The sequence below is a fragment of the Mesitornis unicolor genome, unplaced genomic scaffold (genome assembly GCF_000695765.1).
Source record: "Mesitornis unicolor isolate BGI_N332 unplaced genomic scaffold, ASM69576v1 scaffold7986, whole genome shotgun sequence".
NCBI lineage: Eukaryota > Metazoa > Chordata > Aves > Mesitornithiformes > Mesitornithidae > Mesitornis > Mesitornis unicolor.
The window spans coordinates 11,460-34,829 of NW_010193005.1; the positions used below are offsets into that span (position 1 = coordinate 11,460).

Sequence of the window (23,370 nt, forward strand, 5' to 3'; positions counted from 1 at the left end):
CCACGCTCACAAGCAGAGCTCATTGCTGGTCAATTCTGTGCCCATATTTTACCGGAGCCTCACGAGCAGCTGGCAGGAGACCTGGGGTTTATCTCTGCAAAAGGCTGAAAGTTACTTGAGGGCAATGGTGTCCTCTGCATTTAATTATTATTTCTTAAAAGCCGAAGATATGTGGGTCCCCGTGGAGGTATGCAGGTTGAGTATTGATGGTCATAAACCATGCCAGAAGGAGAAATGTGGGCTGCTCACTGCTAGCGAATGGACTTTAAATCAACAACCGAAGCAGTATCAGTTCATAAAACCAGGATTTTTTTAGCCTTGAGGACAGAGGTACTTTAAATCCCAGCCTTCGGGTTCGCTGATCTGCTGGAGAACAAACATAAAACTTCACCGAGAAGGACCTGACATCAGCACATATTTTTTGTGCCAAGAGTATTCAAGGTAGCCCTTTTGGTTTTGCTCACTGCTCATGACATTTCCTTCTATTATAATGATGTTGGTAGCAGCAGGAGGAAAAACTTATGACCCAGATACTGCAGAAGGGGAAATTATTTACTGTGATAACTGCGCTCATCGAGACGTGGTGGTTGTTTGTGGTGGAAATGGCAGGTGAGGCGTTGGAGGTGGAGAGCTTGCTCCTTGTCAAGCCTGGCAGGGCACTGCTGCTGATGGATGGCATTCGCTTGCCCTTTTATATCTTTCACCAAGTTTTAATTGACACCTGGCCTCTTTACAGCGCCCTGTCACTCCGTCTACACAATGTGTTATGTAGATGAGTTTAATGGCACTGTTTACCCAGGATGGTATCGATTGCAAGGTTTAATTCGTTTGATGGCATCTGCAGCTATTCAAACCAGAGGACTCTGACCTCAAGGCTTGATGGAAAGGTGGAAATATGCCCGTGGCCTCTGCTGGGGCTGTGATACACAGCTTAACCCTGGCTCATGAAGAGCTGCAGACACTTGCCCTGGCACCCTGTCCCCACACAGCCCTCGCCGCAGCTCCCCGCTCACCTGAATCTTTGGTGGATAGGCTGGCTTGGGCCATCCACGTGTCCTGTGTGTTTTGTATCTGTCTGTGGTCTGCTCCAGGCCCACAGGCTTCCTCAGCCCTTCTCCGGTTCTGCCTTCCTTTCTTTGTATATTTGGAGTTTTTTCTCCCTTCTTTTCCCCAGCACAGCTTCCTACATGCACTGCAAGGCCAGTAATCACAGCAGAGGATTTTCAAACGTATCCAAAATAAGAAAAACCATTTTTTTCCAGCCTATTTAATATTTCCTCACTTCAAATGCAGAGATGTAGCCGTGTTTATGAGTTCACTGTGAAAAAAGGCAAAATACTGATTTACATAGGTTTTAGTCAAACCTCCTTGACCTGCTGTCAGCTTCCAAGGACGGCAGCTTTGCTATAAGCACCCCTGGGTGTCACCAGTGAGAGACATCATTTTTTCAGGGTCTATTTGGTTTGTTGTTTTTTTTTTCCCCAGGTTCCAGCCGGCAGCTGGGTTGATGGAGAGGATCCAAGCTATAGCTCAGAATGTCTCGGACATCGCAATAAAAGTAGATCAGATTCTCCGGAACAGCCTCCTGAACGGGAAGGGTGAGTGTACCCCCATGCTCCAGACCTCCTACGTGTTCATGCAGTAGCAATAGGGAGATCCAGCCAAGCCTACCATGAAAAATTTGTCATGTTCAAGTAGGAGATGCTTCCATTGCCTCTTCTACCTCACACCTTTTCAGTTATAGGCAAAGGAGGGCTTATAGGATGCTATTGTCTTTTATTAATCCAACCACAGAAGAAGAAAAGATCCTATTGCCATTTTTAGCCACTTTTATGCCTTATTCCAGGGCTGACCGTGTGTGCTGAGTCTCCTCTTGGCAGCTCGGCAGGACAAATTTTATTGTGAGATTACGGCATAAAGGCTGTCCAGTGCATCCTTAGATATTGCAGCCCGTTTCTGGATGATTAACAGGATTAACACTTCTAGCTGCTCCGCGAGCATGTCCCAGCTCGTCCCCATGCCCAAATTGTCTTTCTGCAGTGGCAGAAGGCAGGAGGGACCAGTGCGAAGTGCCCAGGGACCCCAAGTACCCTGACTGTGCTGGCAAAGTGGAGGTGAGTGGGGTTCCCTGTCTGGGAGAGGGTCTCAACCTGGGGTGGGAGCTGCTGGGAAGGACATAATGCAACAACCCTGAGGGGAGAGGAGTGGGGAGGGAGATGCTTTGCAGAATGAACCTGTTTGCTTTCAAATCGGAAATGTGCAGAAGGAGAAGCAGAGGCCAAAGAAAGCCCAGCACGGCTGGGAGGTGTCTGGCCTCCTCTGGGAGTCTTTGCTATATGAATTTAACTGTTTTCCTCCAATAATAAGGCCTTCAGTTTTAGTCATGTGAAACACTGATGCCACGGTAGGCTGACATTTCTGTGTTTAGTGACAGAAGCATGGGGAGGAGAAAGCTCTGTCACATCGTCTTTAAATATCTGGAGCGTTAGCTGGTGTCTGGGGAATAATCCCAGCATTGCACAGACAAGCGTCTTGTTAAGGTGGCCAGGATCTCCATTGCGGATAGGATGTCCTGCCTGACCCAGCCTGCTCTTTACACCTGGATGCAGCCTGGCATTTGGCCCAGAGCATGATTGCTTTGACAGAGAGCGTATTTACATGAACTAATTAAAAACATCTCCATCGTCCCTCTCCTTCACAGCCTCCTGCTTCAAGCTCGGGCTTCTGCAGGGCTGAGAAGATGCTGAAGGGTATATTAAAATGATACCGGCATGGGGCTGTATTTCCCTCTTTCTCTAGCACTACGCATCCTTTCCTTCCTCAATTTGAGTAAATTCAGGATGTAATTTAATTGTGGAAGGCTGTAATTCGATCTCCTGTCCGGGTGATTGCTGCATTTTACATATTGGGTGCAGCGACCTGTCTCCTGAGTAGATTTGTTTTTGTAGTTGAATTAGGAAGAGGCTGGCGAGAGCCCTTGCAGGGGATGATAAATGGGTGCTGCGGTCGCTAATTATTCTCCTTCTTGTGAAATCATCCCCGGGGACCACTGGTGGATCTGTCTCCTTGTCCCACTGTACTTGGGGCCATGAGATCAGCAGCTGGGCTTACTCCCTGGCAAAGCTAATGAGAAGTAAATCCCGTAGGGTGTCATTTCCCAGGGATTAATGAGACCTGCAGGGCTGCTACGTCCCATCCTGGCCAGAGGATGAGCCCCATGTGTTTCTTTGCCCCCTTGCAGTGGATGAGGGCCAGGTGGACCTCCGACCCCTGTTATGCGTTTTTCGGCGTGGATGGCACCGAGTGCTCGTTCCTCATCTACCTCAGCGAAGTCGAGTGGTTCTGCCCTCCCCTGCCGTGGCGAAACCGGACGGTGGCTTTGCCTTCCCCCCCGCCGCTGCCTCGGGTGCAGGTAAAGTGGGGGCAGCCTGTGTCTGCTGATCCTGGGGAGCTTGGGAGGAGACCATGACTTCAATACTCTTGGAAATAAATGTTCCCAGAGCTGGCAGGGACATGATGCCTCACGTGGGTTTTCATAGAAGCATGAAAGGGTTTGGGTTGGAAGGGACATTTAAAGGTCATCTACTCCAGCTCCCCTGCAGTGAGCAGGGACATGAACTAGATCAGGTTGCTCAGAGCCCCTCCAACCTGACTTTGAATATTTCCAGATATGGGGGGCATCTATCCTCCTCTCTGGGCAACCTGTGCTATCATCTCACCACCCTATTGTAAAAAATGTGTGCCTTATATCTAGTCTTGTCCTGTCATAGCAGGCCCTCTTAAAAAGTAATTTTTGGTTGGAAAAGACCTTTAAGATCATCGAGTCCGAACATCGATCCAGAAAGTCTATCCCCATCTTCTAGGCCTCCTTTAAGTACTGGAAGTCTGCTATAAGGTCTCCTTAGAGCCTTCTCTTCTCCAGGCTGAGCAAATCCAACTCAGTCTTTCCTCGCAGGAGAGGTACTCCAACCTTCTGATCTTTTTTGTGTCCTTCTCTGGACCCACTCCAATAGGTTCATGTCTTTCCTGTTTGGGATATCACAAGATGCTCTGGGTGCAACAGGCCCCCTGGAATTTGGTCCATTAAGTGGAGGGGTTCTGGTGGCGCCAGGGAAAGCTGTCCACCGAGGAAGGACCCATGGCACTTCAGCTGTGATGGGCAAACCTCTGCCAGCCCCCATGGCAACTCAGGGACTCCTCTCGCGGCTGCTTTCCCTACGCTCGAAATGCAGAGTGTGCTCCTTTCCTAGGCAGCTTTCCAGAGTGACCTGGCTCATCTCCTGGACCTGATTGGCACAGGCAAGGAGTCCCTCAGCTTCATGAAGAAGAGGATCCGGCACTTGGCCCAGCAGTGGCTGCAGGCAGCTCGGCGGCTCGAGCAGAAGCTGAAGGGTCGGCAAAGGGACCAGAAACACGTAAGGGCAAATCACAAGGAGGAGGTTGTGGTGGGGAGATGGAAAAGCTGAGCCCTTGGGGACAGTGGGAGCGGAGACAGCTGGGATGTGAGTTGATTGGGAGAAAAAGTCGTTTATGGAAGCACATGGCTCTGCAGGGTTGGGTCTGTGGACTGTGGGCATGGCTCTGCATGCATTTAGTACATTGCAGGACCAGTGTTGCTGAATGATGGGATGAGTTTTGGAGACATGTCCTGGTGGGTGGGAGAAGAACTCCAGCCAGCAGACAGGGCAGGGAGGTTGGCACATCTCCTCCATGGAAGTATCAAGGTTGTTGGCTCTCCCCTTCACATTTTTGTGATGCCCTGCCCTTCATTCCCTGTGTGCTGAGAGATCCGGCTCTGGTCCATGGGATGGACCATGATGTATATTGGGAACGTGAACCTGGTCCCAAGACACAAAGTGCCTATTGATGGGAGCTGGTAAACTGTTGGCTCTTTGCTAATTGGACATAGATCACTTGTAATCTACTAATTAGAGTGTGCAAAAGGAGCTGGAGGGAATCAAGGCCCATAAGTAATTTTGGGCTAGAAAACCCAGATTGTCCCTTTCCCCCAGAGCCACCCATCCTAGCACTGACCCCTTTCCTTGTCTCTCCAGATCCTGATCCACATCGGCTTCCTGACGGAGGAGTCAGGGGATGTTTTCAGCCCGCGGGTGCTGAAGGGGGGCCCGCTGGGTGAGATGGTGCAGTGGGCTGACATCCTGGCTGCCCTCTTCCTCCTGGGACACAGCCTGCAGATCACAGTCTCCCTGAAGGAGCTGCAGAGGTGGGTGCTGTGGATGCATGGTGCTCCAAAAGAGGGTCTGCTCCCTGCATGTGTGTGTGTTGCATCAAGGTCCTGTATGAAAGCACGAGGTCTGCAAAGGCTCAGGGGTGGCTTTACCCCCACCTGTGTCTCAGGCAGTGCTGGTGCAAGCATTGGGTGGGTGCAGACCATGAGCGTCACGGCTGGGATCAATCCCATCCCTTCTGCATCCTGGGAAATTGGGAAGGACTGGTGCAAAGTGAGGCTTTGCATGGGGCTGGTGTGATGTTTGGGGCAGCGCCCTGCCCTTTGGTCCTGGTGCTGGATCTGAGCAGCATTAGTCCCCTGCTGTCAGCACACAACATCACCTGTGTCCACTGACACCTGCCTGGGGCTGGGTATAGGAAAGGCTTCCTTTCACCTCCCTGTTCCCCAGGGATGCTGTCTGCAGGGCTGGTGGCCATGTGGCTGCAGGATGCAGGTGTCCCGTGGATCACTGGCTCTTCTGAGCCCCTGTGGCTTCACCAGTGTTGTTTGAGCAGTGACTGCGCTCTCTTCCTTCCTTCCTTCTCTCCCTCCCTTCCTTCCTGCTCAGCTGGGGCAACTGCCAGAAATACCCTGCGTCCCTTGCAGGGGATAGCAGCCCCCGAGGAGCCCCTCCTCAGGAGATGCTGGAGGTGGCTTGGGAACCTGTGTGGGAATTTGCTGCTGCTGGGGCAATCCCCAGAGAGGGATGGGCTTTTTCTGCCATGGGGTATGGGGCAATACAGGGTGAGGGTGTGCAAACAGCTACGCTAGGCCACCCTACAATTGTCTCTGGGCAACATCTGTCTCCATGAAGGACCAATTTTAGATGGAAAAAGTAAGAGGGAGAAGATAACCATGTGCTGTGATCCTCAGTTCTGTTATTACTGGGCTGATGCTGCTGCCGCCTGTGGCTTCACAAGGTTTCCTCACCTTCTACGAGACACCTTGAGTTGGAGGGCAAGTGTCAAGGCAAATGCAAATCAGGAAAGGTTATAAATTGAGAAAAGCCTGAAGCTGCCTCAGGGACTGGGCAGATCTTGGGTGATACTAAGCTAGCATCGGCTGTGTAATGAGCCATGCTGAAAAGGGAGTCAAAAAACCAACAATCCTGGAAAAAAAACACAACAAAAACCAACAAAAACCCCAGCCCAGCCCCTGCGGCATTTGGAATTAATGAATGGAATTAGCTCCCGAGTAATTAACTCAAAAAACAATCCTGGTCCTAATGCAAAAGGCAGCAGCTTCTCAAAGAGGTGGGCATGCATCACGGCGATCTCCGTGTGGCGTGCTGAGCTAAATTGATGTGCTAAATAATACCCATGTACTCAAGGATGAAAGGAGTTAATGGCTGGGAGGGTTGTGTTGTTGTTGTGTGGTTCTTGTTTGTGTTTTTTAATGAAGAGCCTCACGGTAGTCATTTAATGAGGGGAAGGAGCTGCCTGAGTCTTACTGGACTTGCTGGGGGCTAAGGCTGCGCTTGCATTTGCACTTCTGTCTCAGCAGTAGAAACTGTCCCCACCTCCCCAAGTGCGTGTCCTGTGCCTGGCTTTGGTGACATTTTAATGCTGGACATCCACGTTGTGGGTCCACCTCCACAGTGATGGGGCTGGGGTGAGCAGGGGCAGGACCTGTGGCTGTACCTGGGTCCCCTCTGTCCCTTGGGAGGCTGAGGCCAGTGTTCACTGGGACCCTCCTGCAGCCCATCAAGAGATGGGTTAAACTCATGGGTGTCAGAGGGGGAGCAGAGGTCCCCTCTGAGGAAAGGACCAAGCGGTGCCAGCAAATCCTGCTCCGTGCTTGCAGACCTCTCAGCAATGTCCCTGCTGTTGAGCTGGTCTGGCATTAGCGGTGGCTCTGAGGAGCGCTGTGATAAGTCTTCACCTGACCATGAGTGAGCAAGAGGCTTAGCAGAACATGTGTAATTAATCCTGAGCTGTGCTAATAGTTAATCTTGAGTACTTCGTTAAGGCCAGGAGAGGACTTTTCCTGTAGCAGTGGCTTTGGGCAGGAGAGAGCTGGGGGATGCGCAGGAGGCTGGAGTACGGGGATGAAGCAAAGCTAAAGCTGTGATGGCCTGGAAGGATCAGCCCAAATTCTCCAGTTTCTCATCCTTCCTGCCCTGTGCAACCTCCTGAAGCAGCAAAGTTTTGCTCCGCTGAAGATTGAGGCTAAATTTGTCCTCTCCCATCTCGGGTGTCTCTTGCAGCAGGGCAGGCACCAGCATTGAGGTGGATTTGGGGATATTTTGCTCCAGAAATGTGAAACGTTGAGTCCACTTCTTGTTTATTTTTCTTTGACACCCCCTGCTCCTTTCACAGCTGTAGCTGCTCCCTTCCAGCACAGCCTTCACGGAGTAAAGGCTAGTGCCTGTAAATTATTCAGCATGGAATAACCTCTCTCCTGGTTTGTTTTTTTGTCTCCTCAAATTTCTGAGCTGATTTTTCTCTGTGTATTGATCATTGGCAAGGGATCACTGGAAAGTTTGCCTGCACACACTTCAGCTGGGAGTTATCTGCGAGCTGTTTGTTATTAGCATCTATATTGATTGCAATGCAGCAGTGCCTGGAGGCGGTGGGCAGGATTGGGTCTGAAATGCTGGGAATGAGGCAAATGAGGAGGAAAAGTAAGTCCCTGGTCCAGAAAGCTGGTGATGGAGGGCTGGGGGTGCAAACAGGCTCGGAGTGTGATGGTGTTGTGTTGGGCACCTCTCCATGACAGGATGCTCCAGCGGGGAGAACAACAGATGCCAAGTGGGGAATAGCAGGGGAGTTAAATGGTTCTTGCCCCGGTTTGGTGGACTAATGCTGATGTGGAGTGAAGCCAAGGAGCTCTGGTGATCTGCAGGCTTGCTCCGTGCCTCGGTTGGGCCCTGTCCAAATGCCCCTGTGAGGTCTGAGATTGGTGCAGCCCAGCTCAGTCCTGGTTTTCTTTTGCCCACCTGTGAATTTGAAGACCTGTGAATTCCACCACTGTGTACTACCAGAGGTTTTGTCTCCTGTAGTTGAACCAAATGCAGATTTTTGTCCTCTTTTCCTGGTGAATTTGTGAGCAACTTCTGATACATCTTCAGAGGCAAGGGGTAAAACACGGGATGGAAGCAAAGCATTGAGCTGGAGCAGGGAGCTGGGAGCTGTTTTCCATTGGAGGTTTTTGCTGGGTTGGTAGGGGCAGTGGAGGGAGCGGGCAGCATTTCAAGCCCTGTCTTGAAGCAGGGAGGGAGGAAAGATCCCGTATCTGGATGCAAATGCTGGATTCTTAATGAAGACCCCTTATGCCGCTTTGGTAGCCAAAGTGTGCTTTCAGGGAAGTGGGAATCGGGTGGGTGCAGGTGTGTGTTGCTTGGTAGGGAAGGAGTGGGAAGTGCCTGAAGGACCTGAGCTGGGTTGCTAATGAGGCAGCTTATGAGTAGATGTTGGAAAACTGCAAGCAGCACTTTTGGAGCGACAGCTGTGCCTGTGCAAATCCGCCATGAGCTGAGCCTTTTCCTCCGGAGCGCCTGTGCCCCAGGGGCAGGCAGGGAGGGATGTGCTCGGCTGTTCCCCCCAAGAGAAGGGGCACAATGGGTAATGCAGGGACCTCCAGCTCCTACCCCATCCTTAGGTGATGGGAATGGTTGTGTCGGCATCTCCAGCTGCTTTTGTGGGGCTCGGGGAGATGGGGCTGTGGTGCTACGAGCTGCTGGAGCGGCAGAGACTATTGATCTTGGTGATGCTTTCTGCAATGGCCTCCTCGAAATTAACTGCGCATAAGGCAGGACAGAAAGTCGAAGAAAACAGGATTTGATGCCTGGTGGGGTCAGAGCTTTACAAAGTGTTCTCGGAGCTTAATTGCTCTGGTGTCAAGTTCTGGACTTTTAATACCAGCCGTGGCAAGGCACTTAATTTTAAGCACATACTTGTACCCCACGCTGGCAATGCTTTCCCTGCTGAGCAGCAGCAGTGGTCAGTGTGTGGTTTGGGCCATGAGCTGCTCTCCCGGTGCCAGGGTGGTGTGGATGGGGCCAGCACCACGATGGAACAAGGCTCAGCTCCCACTGCTGCCGCTCTCCTCTCATTGCCTGGCACTTCCTTAATTACAGCTGCTTTTTTCCTGCATTTCCCACAGCCGCTGAGGTGTATTCAGGCTGCAGAAAGAGCCGTTCAAACGGAGACACCATGTCCAAATGAAGGCATTTCTAATTATTTTCTGACAGATTAAAAAAAGTGAAAATCTGGCAGATTCTGACTGCGTGTTCGGTTACAGGTACTGGGGGGGGGCTGAAGATGATGCCGCCAATTGTAGGTACAGAGGTAATGAAGACTTAACCAAGGGGTTGCACAAATGCTTTACTGGATTCCAGTCTGTAGTTTAACAGGGACACATTTCCAGCAGATGTCTCTTAGGTGATGGCGTAGGCAGATGTCTGGAGGTGTTAAGGGGTTGACATCAACTTTGCTGTAGTGGTATCTGTGAAGATTCGGCTAAAAGTGTCGCTTTACTTTGAGCTGCTGGAGCAGTTGGGACCACAGAGGACAGCCTGTCTGTACAAGGATCTGTCCAGGTGCCATCAGCATGCAAGTGCTCAACTTCTGCTTGTCTCCAGAGGACCCCAAGTATTTATTTCCCTTTCCTGGGAATTTTCTTCATTTGCAGAATTTCAGACCAGAAAGAGCTGTTTGCTCTGGCACCCTCCTGTGCTACCCCAGAGTCTGACTGCCCAGCCGGGAGGGTGTCAGGTCCCATCACCTCCCCTGCTCCTCCTCCCCTTCGCAGTCGCTCACAGTGTTGCAGCCATGTGGCTCTGCAATTAAAAGCTGGGTGCATCGAAATGAGCTTGCAAAAGCTGCTCCTTTTAATTCCAGCAGCTTCCTGGTGCCTCCGAGGAGGTGGCTCGAAGCAGTGCTGACAGCAGCCATGTGAGGAGTGGGGCGAGGAGTGGTGGGGAGGGATTTTTTCCACCTTTGAGGGCTTCATTTTGTAGAAAGGGAAGGTGCATAAATTAGCAGGAATTACTGAGCTGTTAAATTGCCCTCCTTCGTGACATATGTTTATTTTGTATCCAAATGAGGACTCACTTGCTGGTTTCTTTGCCATTGCAGAAACTTGTGCTTTGTCACACAAAGGTTATCATAACCTTATTAATTTCTGGGTAATGGATATAGGGTTGGTCCTCCCCATAGGGACCCAGAGGCCCTCTGGGCTGGTGAGATCAGGGAGGATGGAGGGCTCAGCACCCCCAGAGATGGTCCAACAGGAGTCCCTGGATCATACCCAGCCTCCAGCTTTCCAGGACTCGTTGACTCCCCATTTCTGGAGGCTTTCAATTCCCTTGTAAGATGCAAAGCACCCAGCAGCCTTCACTCCTCATGGCTTATTTTTGCAGCCCAGAAAAAATGGGATTTCCCAGCAGATGGGATCTCCCATCGGAGCCCTGCCCTGAGCTGCTGGAGCTGCTGCTGCTCAGACGAGCACCAAAATCTTGCATTAGCTGTCCTCTGGGACCACGCTGCAAAGGTTTCCAGCACGTTTTGTTGAACCTTGGCAATAAATACATTGATTTGTCCCCTAGATGGGTAGGACTGTGTCACACAGGATTGGTGGTGGGCCAGAGAAACAGTCCAGATGCATGTTGCAAAAGTAAAGCCATTGCAGGTGGTTTAAAAAGCATACTGTAATTGCATGAAAAACCTCTCTTTTGAGGTCATTGTGTCCCTTTGAGCAGGAAGAAGACCTGGGAGCAGAGGCCAGGCAGTGGGGTGTTCATCTCATGGGCTCTGATTTGCGCTCTAAATTGCTTGTGATGGGCTTGTCACAGACCCCCAGGGCTTGACTCCGGCACCTTTCATCCCCTGGATAATGGCCCTGGGCTTGCTGGGCTCTTGTAGGTAAGGAGAAGTGAAGGGAAAAGGGAGGACAGAAGCTCTCCTCCATTTCCCCTGCTGCAGTCCACCTTGCTGATGACAGCAGATGCGGGCAGAGAAGATGCAATTAAATATAATATAGGATATTGGCCTAGCCTGCCAGCAGATGCCCATGAGATCCATTTAGTGCTGGACTTTTCAGCCCCAGGAGTGATAACATGGAAGGAAATGTTAATTTGAAAATAGGTCAATGGGATGGAAAGATAACCCCGCAGTCATCTGATTTCAGAGAGCCTGCGCCGCGCTCGGGAAGGGAATGTGTCCCCTGGTTGATTAAAGTACCTATAAGGGGAAAATAGAAGGACAAGAAGCTGCTGGAGATTTATTCTGGAGTAGGCACAGCTGGTGGAGGCAGCTGGTGGAGAGGCGAGCTCGGCGCTTGCATCCTCTTGGGTTAAAGCCACTTTGGCTGCTCTCTCCCAAGAGGAGCAAGGGCTGAGACCATGCCCTGATCCTGGATGTTGGGATGGGACGAGCCACTGGGTCACTGCTGGGACTCTGGAGCTGCTGAGCCCAGCCACAAGTTGCTGGCATCCTTGGGAGGGGAGGTTTCTCCAGAAGCTGGGATTGAGTGGTTTTCAAAAACAAATCTCTTGTCTGCATTGGCTGACAAGAAGGCATTTGTGCTCATCAATTTTTTTTGCATAATTTCAAGCGCCATTAATAGTACATGGCACAAGGAAAAATTGGGGAAATTTCACTCCAACCATGAGTGAAATTGGGTTTAGTAGAAAATTAGTTGACTTAACTGGCAAATGATGAAAGCTTGAATAAAGAATGTTTAAATAAGGAGGAATGAGGAAAAAAAAAGTCCCCCCACCTTGGAGGTGCAGCCTGGATTTGCATGATAGGAATATTAAAATAAGTGGTTGTATTGTAGATGTATTGTAGATTTATTCCTGCCTTGCAGCCTTGGCGCTGAGAGTATAAATGGATGTGGCAAGTCCCAAACACCTGGAGAGGGGACACGTGGCAGATCATGGTGACAAGTGGGAGCTGGCAAAGCCAGACCTGCTCTGCCTGACCAGTGGAAAAGTTTTTTGGAGGCTTTAGTATGAGATACACTAATTTCTGCAGCCCCTTGTCAAACTTGGTTAGGACTTTTTGAAATTACATGTGAGTTTGTAATGCAGCGGCTTGTGTGATGTGTACCAGCAAGAGGATGGGGTATGCTGGAAGAAGTGTTATGGTTTGGGTATTTTTAGTTAAATACAGGGTTTATGGATCAGCTGAGCTGCTCTGCTGCAGCACCAGGTTGATGGAGATCAGCATTGCTGTTTGGCTGATGACTGAGGAAAAAGCAGCATGTATGCAAGCAAATGTGATATTTAGTATTGCTTCTTCATAAAATCTTGGGATTTTTTACTGGCTTAAAAATTCCCCTTCCCCTTCAGCCTCCCTGGGAGGGCTGGGTCTCCTTGTTGCCCTATTTATGGTACTGAGGTGGCCGTTGGAGGTGAGAGCTTTTCTATTCCTGCCATCTTCCCAATCAGCCGTGTCATGTAAAATTGTGCAGAAAAGTGATAAAACTGCCGCCTGTTTGCCCTGCGGCTGACCTGGCCAGGCTGCCCTGAGCTGACGCTTATATTCCTTGTGACAAGAGCAATGAAGCAGCTGCAGACACAGCTCTTCGCCTTTGAAATGCTATGTTTTTCCTGGCTTTGGTGAGCAATGTGGTTCCACATTTACTCGCTCTCAGGAGTCATGGTCAGGGGTTTGGGATGACCCTTCACTGGTTTGCTTCATCTCAGGTTGGGATGGGATTGTAAGAAGGATCTCGGTGCTCAATGCTCAAGGGCTTGCAACTCTTATTAGAAGACAGGGGAGATATGGCCAGAAGCAGACCAAGAGTCCTTTGTCATAGCTATAATGGCCAACCAGTTTCACTGCCTCTTTCTGATGATTTTGGTGAAGACTCCAAGAGATTGAAAGGCAAGCGCTTGTGATGCCCATGTCACTTGGTTGTTCCCGGACTATGAGAGCCATTGGTTTCCTCTGCAATCTGCCATGTGATGGAGAGTTGAAATGCTCTGCATAGTTGTAGGTTGGGATGAGGATACATGGGATGAGGACCATATAGAAGTGCTCCTCAGAGGGTGGACCCTCGGACTGTGAGTCCAATCGAGCTTCAGCTGAGTGACAGATGAAACCCAGGTAGGGCTGGAAAGAGTATTTTCAGGTTCAGAAGAGAAAATGGAGAGAAATTAAGAGAACCAGTAAGAGAGGTCACATAAAATGAAGACTTCAAAGCCCGAAAATGTAAACCTTGGCCAGACCTTTTATTCCTAAGAAAAGGGAAAATACTTACAGGAATGGCTGGGATAAATTCCCATCTCCAAATAGGTGCGAGGAGTAAGTGAGGAGCCCAGAGGAAAACAAAGGCAGACATCTTGGCAGGTGGGAGCTACGGGTGAGATTTCACACTGCCTGAGCTCAGACATGCAAAATAAACCAGAAATTCCTCAGCACTGTTAGAAGGACTGAGAACAAAATAGGGTGACTGTGTGGTGGGAGAGGGGCAGAGTCCCAAATCTGCTCAGTGCTTTGGTTTTCCGTGAGGATGTTGCTGTTGCTTTTTTGGGTGTGAGTGGTGTTATGGAGGTGAGGATGAGGAGTTATTGTCTTCAGGAGCACAGAAAATGCAAGAACATTGAAAGTGATGGGTGGATCATTGGTATTTCTTAGCAGACTGGCACTCAGAAATCACAAGTACATGTAACAGGGATTTTTGAGAAACCTGCTGAAGCTGGAAGGTGTTACAGGGTTTTTTTTCTGAGAAGGAGGAAATGTGGTCCAGACGAGCAGATGGGCTGTCAGGCTGACATCAGTGGTACGCTTAGTGGAACAGCTTTGGCGAGAGGGATTCATCAGTTCACAGAGGTAATTGAAAATGGAAGGAGACATGCTGCAGGCTTACCAGCCTTGTACCCTGCCAGATTAATCACATATCACCTTCGAAGCAAGGTACCTGATGATCTTGATAAAGAGATTGCAGCCAATCTAGTTTATCTGGATTTTCATAATGCGTTTTATCTGCTGGGGCAGGGAAGAGGGGCTGAGTGTGGATGCTGTAGGAAACCGGCTGCAAACCCATTGAGTGAGTCCTGGGGTCCACCCGTCCTAGCTTTATTGAACTATTTCATAAATGGGACAAAAAAGTCAGAAATATTACTGAAATGTGTGTAACATCCAAGGACTGGGATGTTATGGGTACCTGTAAGAACTGGAGTAAGAGAAGTGGTGGATGGTGTGTGCTGGAAGGGATATGGAACTGGGAACAGTGAGATTTAGACTGAGCTGGGAGCCTTGCAGGCAGGGAGGAGGGGAAAGACATGCCTCTGTGAGTCTGTTGCTGGTGTGATCGCAACGAAAGCAAACAAAATCTGGTGTCTTAGACAAGAGAGATCAGGAGGAGTGTGTGTGTGTTGTGAGAGGTGCTGCTGAGCCAGGGCTGGGAACACTGTCCCAGAGCCTCATCATCCATGTGTGAAGAGCAGGCACTTGGCTGGAGCAGGTGCGAAGATGGACAGGGATCAGGACTTCCCAGAACCTCTGATTTTTGGCCCAGGAAATAACTGCTGGGGAGAGGAGGAGGATCTTCCTCTCCTTCCACCAGCTGGGGAGGTGGTTGATCGCCCTTGTTAAACACCCAGAAGGGCAATGAGTGTTTGTGCTGCGGGGCTTTCGTGGTGCTGGGGGGCTGACCAGTCCTTCCCACTTCTCCCCAGTCACTTAGGGGTGCCGCCAGGACGGGGAAACTGCCCCTTGACCAGTCCTTTGCCTTTTGACCTGATCTACACCGACTACCATGGTCTCCAGCAGATGAAGCAGCACATGGGGCTCTCCTTTAAGAAATACAGGTAAGCAAGGCCACTCCCTTCTTTTACTCAATGTTTCATTAACTAGGAAGCAAAGACTTATGCTCATGACCCTGAAGGATAGCCCCATGTCCAAGGAGTTGGAACCTTTGATTGCACCTTTGATTTTTGCCTGGCTCTGCCAGTTGCTGCTGTGCTATGTCCCCTGCTGCCATGGCACAAGGCAGGGTGCTCGCTCCGGAGCCTCATGTGTTTAAGATAAAACCTCATTAAAAGAGACTGAATTGGGAAAAAAAAACCAACCCTGTGTGTGCCTCCAAGTACCCTGTGTGTGCCTCCAAATACCATGCCTGCAGCCAGGGCTGGCCACACCTCAGAGGGAAATGCGAGCCTTTTCTGTTTGCAAGAAGCAGAACCCCGTCCCTGGCTCCTTCAGTATCAAGACAAATGTCATCATCCCCTGGTACATCACCAGCCAGGAAAATATGCAATTTAATTTAGTGCTGATAGTCCTGCTATTTATTATGTTTTTTTCCCATCTCTTCCACTATCCTACACAATTTTATTAGAGAGAAAAATGACAAGTGGTGTTATTGCTTTTATTATAAATGCATTTGCTCTTGCATTCAGCTTGTTTTGCTCTTCCCTTGCTTGATGCTCCCCTTCTCTCCTCAGTCTTGTGGTGTTTATGCCTGCCTCAGCATTCCCAGGATATTGGGAAAAGCATTAACAAGTCTTCAGGAAATCCATCGTTCTCACAACCATCAGGGAGATGGAAGCCCTGCGAGGGAAATTGCTCCTTACGAGAGGGAACAGTGGGTTGGGAAGGGCTGCTTGGGATGGTCCTGCACCCTCTGCTTGGGGAACAGACCAGGGATGAGCTGTATGGGGACACCAGATGTCCCTGGCAGTGGGATTTTCTGGAGCTGAGGTCCTCAAGGTGTGACCACAGCCCTGTCTCCTCTCCCAGGTGCCGTGTCCGGGTCATCGACACCTTTGGGACGGAGCCGGCATACAACCACGAGGAGTACGCCACACTGCGTGGCTACCGCACCAACTGGGGCTACTGGAACCTGCAGCCCACTCAGTTCATGACCATGTTCCGTAAGTGGGGCACAGGGGCACGGTAGGGTGGTTCTGGGGGGCTTGCAGGCAGCATGGTAGCAGATCTCGCCTCCTTTGGGAGGCTTTATTAACCAGCCTGGTTTTATCAGGTGGGGGTCTAGAGGCAGCTCAGTGATTTGGGTTTGCCTGTGGCATGGAAAGGTGATGTGCTTGTCTGAAAGGAGCCTGGTGACCCATTGAGCGCCTGATAACTCAAACATTGCTTTTTCCTGGCTGGATAAAGCTCACTTGGCAGCCTTAAACATGCCGTATCTTTTAAAGAGCCGCTCAGGTGGGTTGCAAAGCCTGTGTTTTATGAGCTGCTTGGATGAGGATTCATGCCAGTTTTCCTCCAAGCTCCAGTAAGGCTCTGGAACTGGGCTGGTCTCTGTCCCTGCACTGCAGTGGGGCTGCATCCTCCACCCTGATGCTGTCCTAGAAAACTTCTGTTCAACTGCATGTCTTCTCCCCTCGGTGTCCGCAGCTCACACCCCCGACAACTCCTTCATGGGCTTCGTGTCAGAGGAGCTCAACAAGACGGAGAGGAAGTTCATCAAGTCCAACAAAGTGAGCAGCATGGCAGTGGTGTACGGGAAGGAAGCCAGCATCTGGAAGGTGGGCATCCTCGGCGCTGCGGGAATTGCGGTCCCCTGCTCTTTGCTCAGGCAATGCTTCCTCCCAGCAGGCTGCTTAGGCTGAGGATTTCATATAAATGATTTAATGTCATTAATTGTGATTTCCTGTGTTACAATGGGATGGTTTTTCTCTACTTTCCAGTACCCTATGAAGGGGGTTGTGCTGCTCTCTCCTGCCTGGGAAAGAGGGGTGAGCAGTGATGCGGGCGCTCTTGCTCCATCTTCAGTGGTGGCTGGTGCTGGTCCTTGCTGGAACCTGGTGTGTCCTGACCGAGGCCACCTCTAGGCCAGCAGATGTGGGGTAAACCCCTCCACTTTTCTTCCAGCCCCAAACTGCTCTGCCAGTGAGCAAAAAGACTACTAATACCCGCAGCCCCCAGAGCATCCCCCCTGCATCTCCTATAGTGCCAAAGGACGTGTGTACTCCTTCCTCTCTTACCCAGAGCTAGCCAGCTGCCTTTTCTCCCAGGGCTTAAAAAAAGGGAGCCAATTCTCACTGTCTCTTGATTTATTTCTATTTTTTTTTCCCTTTGTGTGCTGCCTGGGGCTGTTCCAGTTGCAGGTACTGTACTGCACCAGCTGCTGCTGGGCTTTGCCTCTGTGCTTCTTCTCATGGGTAAAAAAGGTTTTGCTGGGGTTGACTTTGCCTCATCGAGGGCTTGGTCCTCCCGTGCTGCCGGAGTTGATGCGGGGTTTGTGCAGGGGGAGGATCTATCGCCTCCCCATCCCCACTTTTCCTGATTTAATGGCTCTGCCCTAAATGGCCAGGATCCAGCCCCACCATCTCGTGTTCATGGGTGCTTCTGGCTTTTCCATCACCCCCCACATCTGAGAGCAAACTCCTTCAGCATCTGTGTAGCTTGTGGGCTCCCCAAAACCCCACTAAATCGCATTTTAGGGGAAACTGTAACATTCTGTCTTCTTTTTCTGCCATTTCCTTGTCCCTTCTTGTCCAGAAGTTTCACTTCAGCTTAGTTAGGTTAATTTGGGAAGGCTCTAAAGAGAGTTAAAAACTCAGATTAGACATTTTCCTCCAGGAAAAGAGGAAATGTTTGCTCATTTTAGCCAGAATTCACAAACAACATCATTTTCCCCAAAACTGCGTATTTGAGGTAATTTGTTACTAGGTGAGGGGCTGGGGTTGGTTCTTGCTGGTGGCTGTTCCTCAAGACCAGGCATTGCTTCACATCCCTGTGTCCCCTGTATTAAAATAAGGGGGAAGATAAGCTTTTCCTTATTTTGAGTGACTTTGAGGTGTAGGAATGAAAAAAAGCCCCTCCATCTTCTGGAGCTGAGTGCTTATTTACAAGCCTTGGATCAAGCACTGTCTCCAGAGTGGGATCTTTTTGACATTTAGAAACATTTCATTATACCTCCCTTCTCCCTTTATTTCTCATTTCTTACCTCTCTGAACCTCTCGCCTCCGGCTCACAACAGGAACCAAAGTTTTAATAATCTGGGAAATGCAGTTTTCATCACTCTGCTGCCTGGCTTTCATGGCTTTTAGGGTCAGTCCCACCTTGGTGATGCTCAGTGCTACCCAGGGACTAAAAGCCATGTTTCACTCCATCCCCCTAGGCCTTTTGCATTAGGGAGTTGCTATCAAAACAGTGCTGATTTGGGTGTCAGCAGGACCAGTATTTCACCCTGGTGAAATTTCACCTGGATTTTCACCCCCCCAAAAAAGCCGCTTGGCTTCTTTCCCCTGTGTGCACCACTTGTTTTTAGCCTTAGAGAAGTCCAAAGATGCTAAGGGCAGAAATAGTGTGTTCAGAGAGGCTTTAAGACAACATAGGATGTTTTCTCAAATTCCCCATTTATACCTCCTTATTCCCACCCAATCTCTGCTCTTTTGGGGCCTATAGCAGCACTGGAACAAGCTGAAAATGCAGCATCCAAAGGATGGTCCCCGTGTGGTTTTTCCAAGAAAAAAAAATCTGCAATAGAGATATTGTTTAAAAAGGAGGCTGCTTTGGAGAGCAAAAGGAGGAAAGCCTCCAAAAGGAGAAAAATTATGATGCCCTTCATTTTTCCAGGTAGTAAAACAGGATTGAACCTGAGTGAGAAAATCCTGGGGCCTTGTTACTTGGGATAAGAGGCCATTAGTGAGCTCTGCTCTTTGCAAACTTCCCTCTGAATCCCCTGAAGCCTTGAATTCAGCAGCTCCAGAGTAGAAGTTGCCCACAGTGGTGATCGGGAAGGCAGGGGCTCTGGGTGCCAATATTCAGGGTGCCGGATCCCGCAGCTGTCTGGGCTCACTGGGAGCCTGGGGTGGTCCAGGACGTGTCCCAAGGATGCAGAGGGGAGGATGAGGGTTTTGCACTGCTGCAGGTTGGGCTGAAGCATTGTGGGTGCTCCAGGACAGCGGTTTGAGAGTTAAATCCCCCATAACGTGTGGGGCTCATGCCTCTGCCTTTCTTCCCAGGGCAAGGAGAAGTTCCTGGCCATCCTCAACAAGTACATGGAGATCCACGGCACGGTTTATTACGAGACGCAGCGGCCACCTGAGGTCCCGGCGTTCGTGAAGAACCACGGGCTGCTGCCGCAGCATGAGTTTCAACAGCTGCTGAGGAAGGCGAAGGTGGGCAAGAGGTGGTCTGCAGGACCCCATCCCCTGTAAACTGGCCACCAGTGAGGAATTAGTTGCCTTGAGAAATAAAACCTAATTAAAGGAAGAGACAGGGGGAGAGGCTGTTATCTGCTCTCAGACTTGCAGGCACTATCAGCAGGGCTAATTAGCCAGGATCCGAGCAGAGCACATCATTTTAAATCAAGATGTGCCTGATGAGTTTCTCCTTGCAGACCGTCCGCAGACAGAGCACAAAGTTTCCTGATTAATTCATTTATTGCTAAGTGGGGTGGATTTTTTTTCTCCTTACAGCTGTGATAAAAATAAGTGGGATTCTCAGAGCATCATGGTCACCTTCAGCTGGTGTCTAAGGGAAATGCTGCTGGTTCTCCAACCCAAATGGCTTTGGCAAACCAGTATTTCTCCATTTTACTATGGTCGTAGGCACCGTGAGGGAACCTGCAGCTCCTGAACACCCCGTTGCTTTGCACAGGTGGACTGTGAGCCATGGAGCACATTTAGCACATTTAAGCTATGGAGTGTTGAACCACATGGAGCTGCCCAAGGGGCTTGGTGTGCAGGACCAGAGCAGCAAGGAGGGGTGCTGGCAGGTTATTTGGGAGACTTCCCTATGAGGCTGGCCGTGTTCGCTCACCAGCACGTGTGTTCGCTCCCTTGCAGCTTTTCATCGGCTTTGGGTTCCCCTACGAGGGCCCTGCCCCACTGGAGGCCATCGCCAATGGCTGTGTCTTCCTGCAGGCGCGTTTCAACCCCCCGCACAGCTCCCTCAACCACGAGTTCTTCCGCGGGAAGCCGACATCAAGAGAGGTGAGTCTGGCCGGAGGCGAGCGGGTGGGGGGATGGAGACACTCCTTTTACACTGGGGTTCGGGCCAGCCTGGGAAAGAGCAGCTGCTGAACTGAGATTTTTTTGGCAAGATTTCCTCCTTCTGTACACCCAGAGGGACATCAGGACCTCTGTGGTGTTGCAGGGGTACAAAGTCCCTCCCAGGCTTGCCTGCCACTGGGAATTCAATCTAAGTGAAGCAGGAACTCTTTAAAAGTTAAAGGGTTGAGAAAATTGCCTCTTTTATTATTAATAAAGTGGATAATGGAGTGCAACGCTCACTCTTGCTGCAAAGGGCTTTGCTGGGAGGCTGTGCTAGCTCAGCCCTGCCGCAGCCTGTCTCAGCGGTGGTGGTTTGGGGGGGGTAGGGCTGTCCACCCCGTATCTGTGCTGTGCACTAATTTAGCTGCCGGTGTTAGCACCCATCGCGAGTGGGTGCTGTGGTTGTGTTTCAGCCCAGAGCTGGGGAAGCAGAGGGGGGGGCGAGGACTGCGAAACGCCCCAGGGTGTTTATATGCTGCAGGGGAGGAGGTGATCACTCTGTTGGCAAAAGAATGGGAAAAGAAAGCAAGCTGGAGAATAAACTAGGGAGCATGCACTGCTCTCCTCCTCCAGCTGGTAGGTTTGTGGTGCCCCCAGAACTCAGCATCCTCCCATCACCTCCCCTGCTCAGCATCCTCTCTCTTCCTTTCCTGAGAGGGAATCTGGGCTCTGGCTGCCTCGCAGCAGTGTTGGGCTGAAAAGGCAGCTCAGGGGCTGAGACAAAAGAGACAGATCCCCAAAAATTGCCTGGCGACAGGCGGGTGGCTTCAGGGTATCGATACTTGGGGCTGCCTGCGGCATCGAGGCAACACGGCTTCCAGCACCACTTTCCCCAGTGCCAGACCTCCCCGGCCTTTGGTGGGGATGGATTTTCTCTCTGCCTTGTTTGCAGAGCTGGCAAACCCGAGAGATGGTTTGCCATGGTGCCTTCTCAGAGATTTGCTGTTTCGCTCTATTTTTGCCATTTCAGGCTCACAAATGGTTTAGGTCGCAGTTAGGTTTTATGGAGCTATTCAGTGCTGTGGAGGCGATTTCAGTGTTGATGGGAATGGGGCATCCCAACCCAGCAGGAATTTTAGAGCATCATCCAATATCAGGGGGCAGCTGGGTTCAGAGCAAACCTTTTTTTCCAGCACATCTCTCTGTCCAAGGGTTTAAAACCCAACATGTCTGTGCTGTCGTGGCTGCGAGCGGCAGACAGCAGCCATTCTGGCAGGGATTGCAATAACCAGCTCCTGCTCCTGTGTTTTAGGTGTCCTCTCAACACCCATATGCCGAAGACTTCATCGGGAAGCCGCATGTGTGGACTGTCGACTACAATAACTCCGAGGAGTTTGAAGCTGCTATCAAAACCATCATGAAGACACAGGTAAGCCTTGGAGGAGGTGGCAGGGCAATCTCTGAAAGCAGCAGCGGTCGCTGGTGCCTGGCTCTCCCTTTTAAGCATTAATTTCTTTTCCTTCCCTGCTTCCCCTTGGAAATTATTTGCATGTGCAGGGCAGAAATCCTCACCTGTGCTTCAGGGAGACCCATGCTCTCGCCTTGGTTTGTTCCCAAGCATCGTAGGTGTTTGCCCTTGAAGGATCCCCAGGCAGAGCGGAGCAAAGGAAGGCTGAGATAAGGGAGATGAGGTTTGGGACCAGGATGCTGAGGTTGCTGGAAATGCATGGCAGTGCTGGGACCTGGCGTGAAGCACAGATAAACTCAGGGAGCATCTCCCTGCAGGTACCGTGAGAGCTACCAACCTCTGCGCCTGCCATTCCCACATTTCACTCTTCATCATTGTCGTTTGGATTGAGCAAATCAACAGGAGTAGCTCTAGGAGTTGTTTCTGTGAAGGATGAAGGAAGGGAAGGAAGGGGTGGGGGGATGCAGGGAGCCCCGGGAAGGCAGCGCTCCCAGGAAACGCTCCCTCATGAATATTTACCTCCTGCCCTGTGGCAGGAGCCTTTCAAGTTGTCCAAACTATTAAAGTCTGTTTTCCTAGAGGGGAGAAAAGTGCTGATCTCCGTTTTTCTTGTGATTTGCTTTGGCTGGAATGAGCCGTCCCCTCGTGAGGACAGCGATGTGCTGTGAAATGGGGGTGCTTTGCCGGGCTGCAGGGAGTCTGGGGTTCATGGTGCTGGGGGGATTTTTGGAGGGACAGGGGTGATACTGGCTGGAGAGGTGTCATCCTTGCATTTCTCTGTGTTTGAGGCTGCAGAGGTTGGTGTCTGTGGCATTCTGGGAACTTTATTCAACTGATGTGGCCACACGTCTGCTCAGTCTCACATCTTATCATGGGCAATTGCCGCAGCTCCTCGCCTCGCGCTGATTTTTCTCTTTGAGTTTGCAAAGACCGAACAAACACGACTTACAAAAACAGTTGTTGTTTTGCAAATTCGTTCCTGTATCTCGATTAAAATTAAATTAAAAATAATTACATCCCTGCTGCTGTGCTGCCGGGCCAGCTGTCAGAGCCTGACCCTCCACCATCTGGGCTGGGGAGATGGCCCTGAAGCCAAGGTGATGCTGTGGGTGGGTGGCCAGGAGCTGCCAGTGTCTGTTTAGGGAGAGAGAAGGAAATTTTCCATTTTTCCAGGAAAGAGAAAGAAAACAGTGAAGTCTGGTGCTGCCATGCTATTAAAATAATTTAAAAATGACTGGAGAATTAAGTGGGGGGAAAGGGCTCTGCTGGCTCCTGAGCAGCTGTGTTGCAGCGTCAACTGGGCATCAGTTCATTTAGATGCTTAATGGTAATTCTGGTTAAAAACAAAAAAAAGAAAAAAAGGATTTTAGGAAAGGATTTGGTAGTGTGGTGGGTGCTGGGCAGGAGGAGCTGGTGTGGAGACGGGAGAGTGAAGTCCTAAATTTGTCTCAAATGAATAAAAGCAGGCTCTGATGTCCTGCTCACACCGCAAATGTGCGGTCACTCTGGAGACAGGTTACTCCTTCCCATTGCGCAGCAGGGGTTAATCCCACAACTCCCCTCTGTGGGTTTGTTTTAAAGGTATTTTATAAATCCTCCTGGGCCAGAGAAGGTGATGAGTGTGAATAACTTACAGAAGCTTCTTTTTTTTTTCTCCTTTTTTTCATGTGTCTTTTAAATAGAAAGGTCTGCTGTATTAGAAATGTTGTCAAGGCAATTAAGCCTAAAAATTGACCTATCTTACAGGTTTAAAAGCCTTATTATGGGCTTTGGCTTCAGGAATCCCTTGGTATCTTGTATTTAAAATACTATTTGTTA

General features: G+C 50.3%; 1 protein-coding gene across 1 annotated transcript in view; it reads left to right on the top strand.

Annotated features, from left to right (window-relative positions):
• MGAT5B (mannosyl (alpha-1,6-)-glycoprotein beta-1,6-N-acetyl-glucosaminyltransferase, isozyme B) overlaps nucleotides 1-23,370 on the top strand; it is a gene marked incomplete at its 5' end in the record, with an annotated part of 38,248 nt that overhangs the window by 8,782 nt on the left and 6,096 nt on the right. Inside the window, 12 exons of the mRNA XM_010187316.1 lie at nucleotides 1,486-1,598; nucleotides 2,041-2,114; nucleotides 3,242-3,412; nucleotides 4,251-4,415; nucleotides 5,055-5,224; nucleotides 14,859-14,990; nucleotides 15,919-16,052; nucleotides 16,537-16,667; nucleotides 17,244-17,249; nucleotides 19,113-19,268; nucleotides 19,938-20,084; nucleotides 21,397-21,513. Of these exons, the coding sequence (XP_010185618.1) occupies nucleotides 1,486-1,598; nucleotides 2,041-2,114; nucleotides 3,242-3,412; nucleotides 4,251-4,415; nucleotides 5,055-5,224; nucleotides 14,859-14,990; nucleotides 15,919-16,052; nucleotides 16,537-16,667; nucleotides 17,244-17,249; nucleotides 19,113-19,268; nucleotides 19,938-20,084; nucleotides 21,397-21,513 (1,516 nt within the window). The remainder of the gene's footprint in view (nucleotides 1-1,485; nucleotides 1,599-2,040; nucleotides 2,115-3,241; nucleotides 3,413-4,250; nucleotides 4,416-5,054; nucleotides 5,225-14,858; nucleotides 14,991-15,918; nucleotides 16,053-16,536; nucleotides 16,668-17,243; nucleotides 17,250-19,112; nucleotides 19,269-19,937; nucleotides 20,085-21,396; nucleotides 21,514-23,370) is intronic.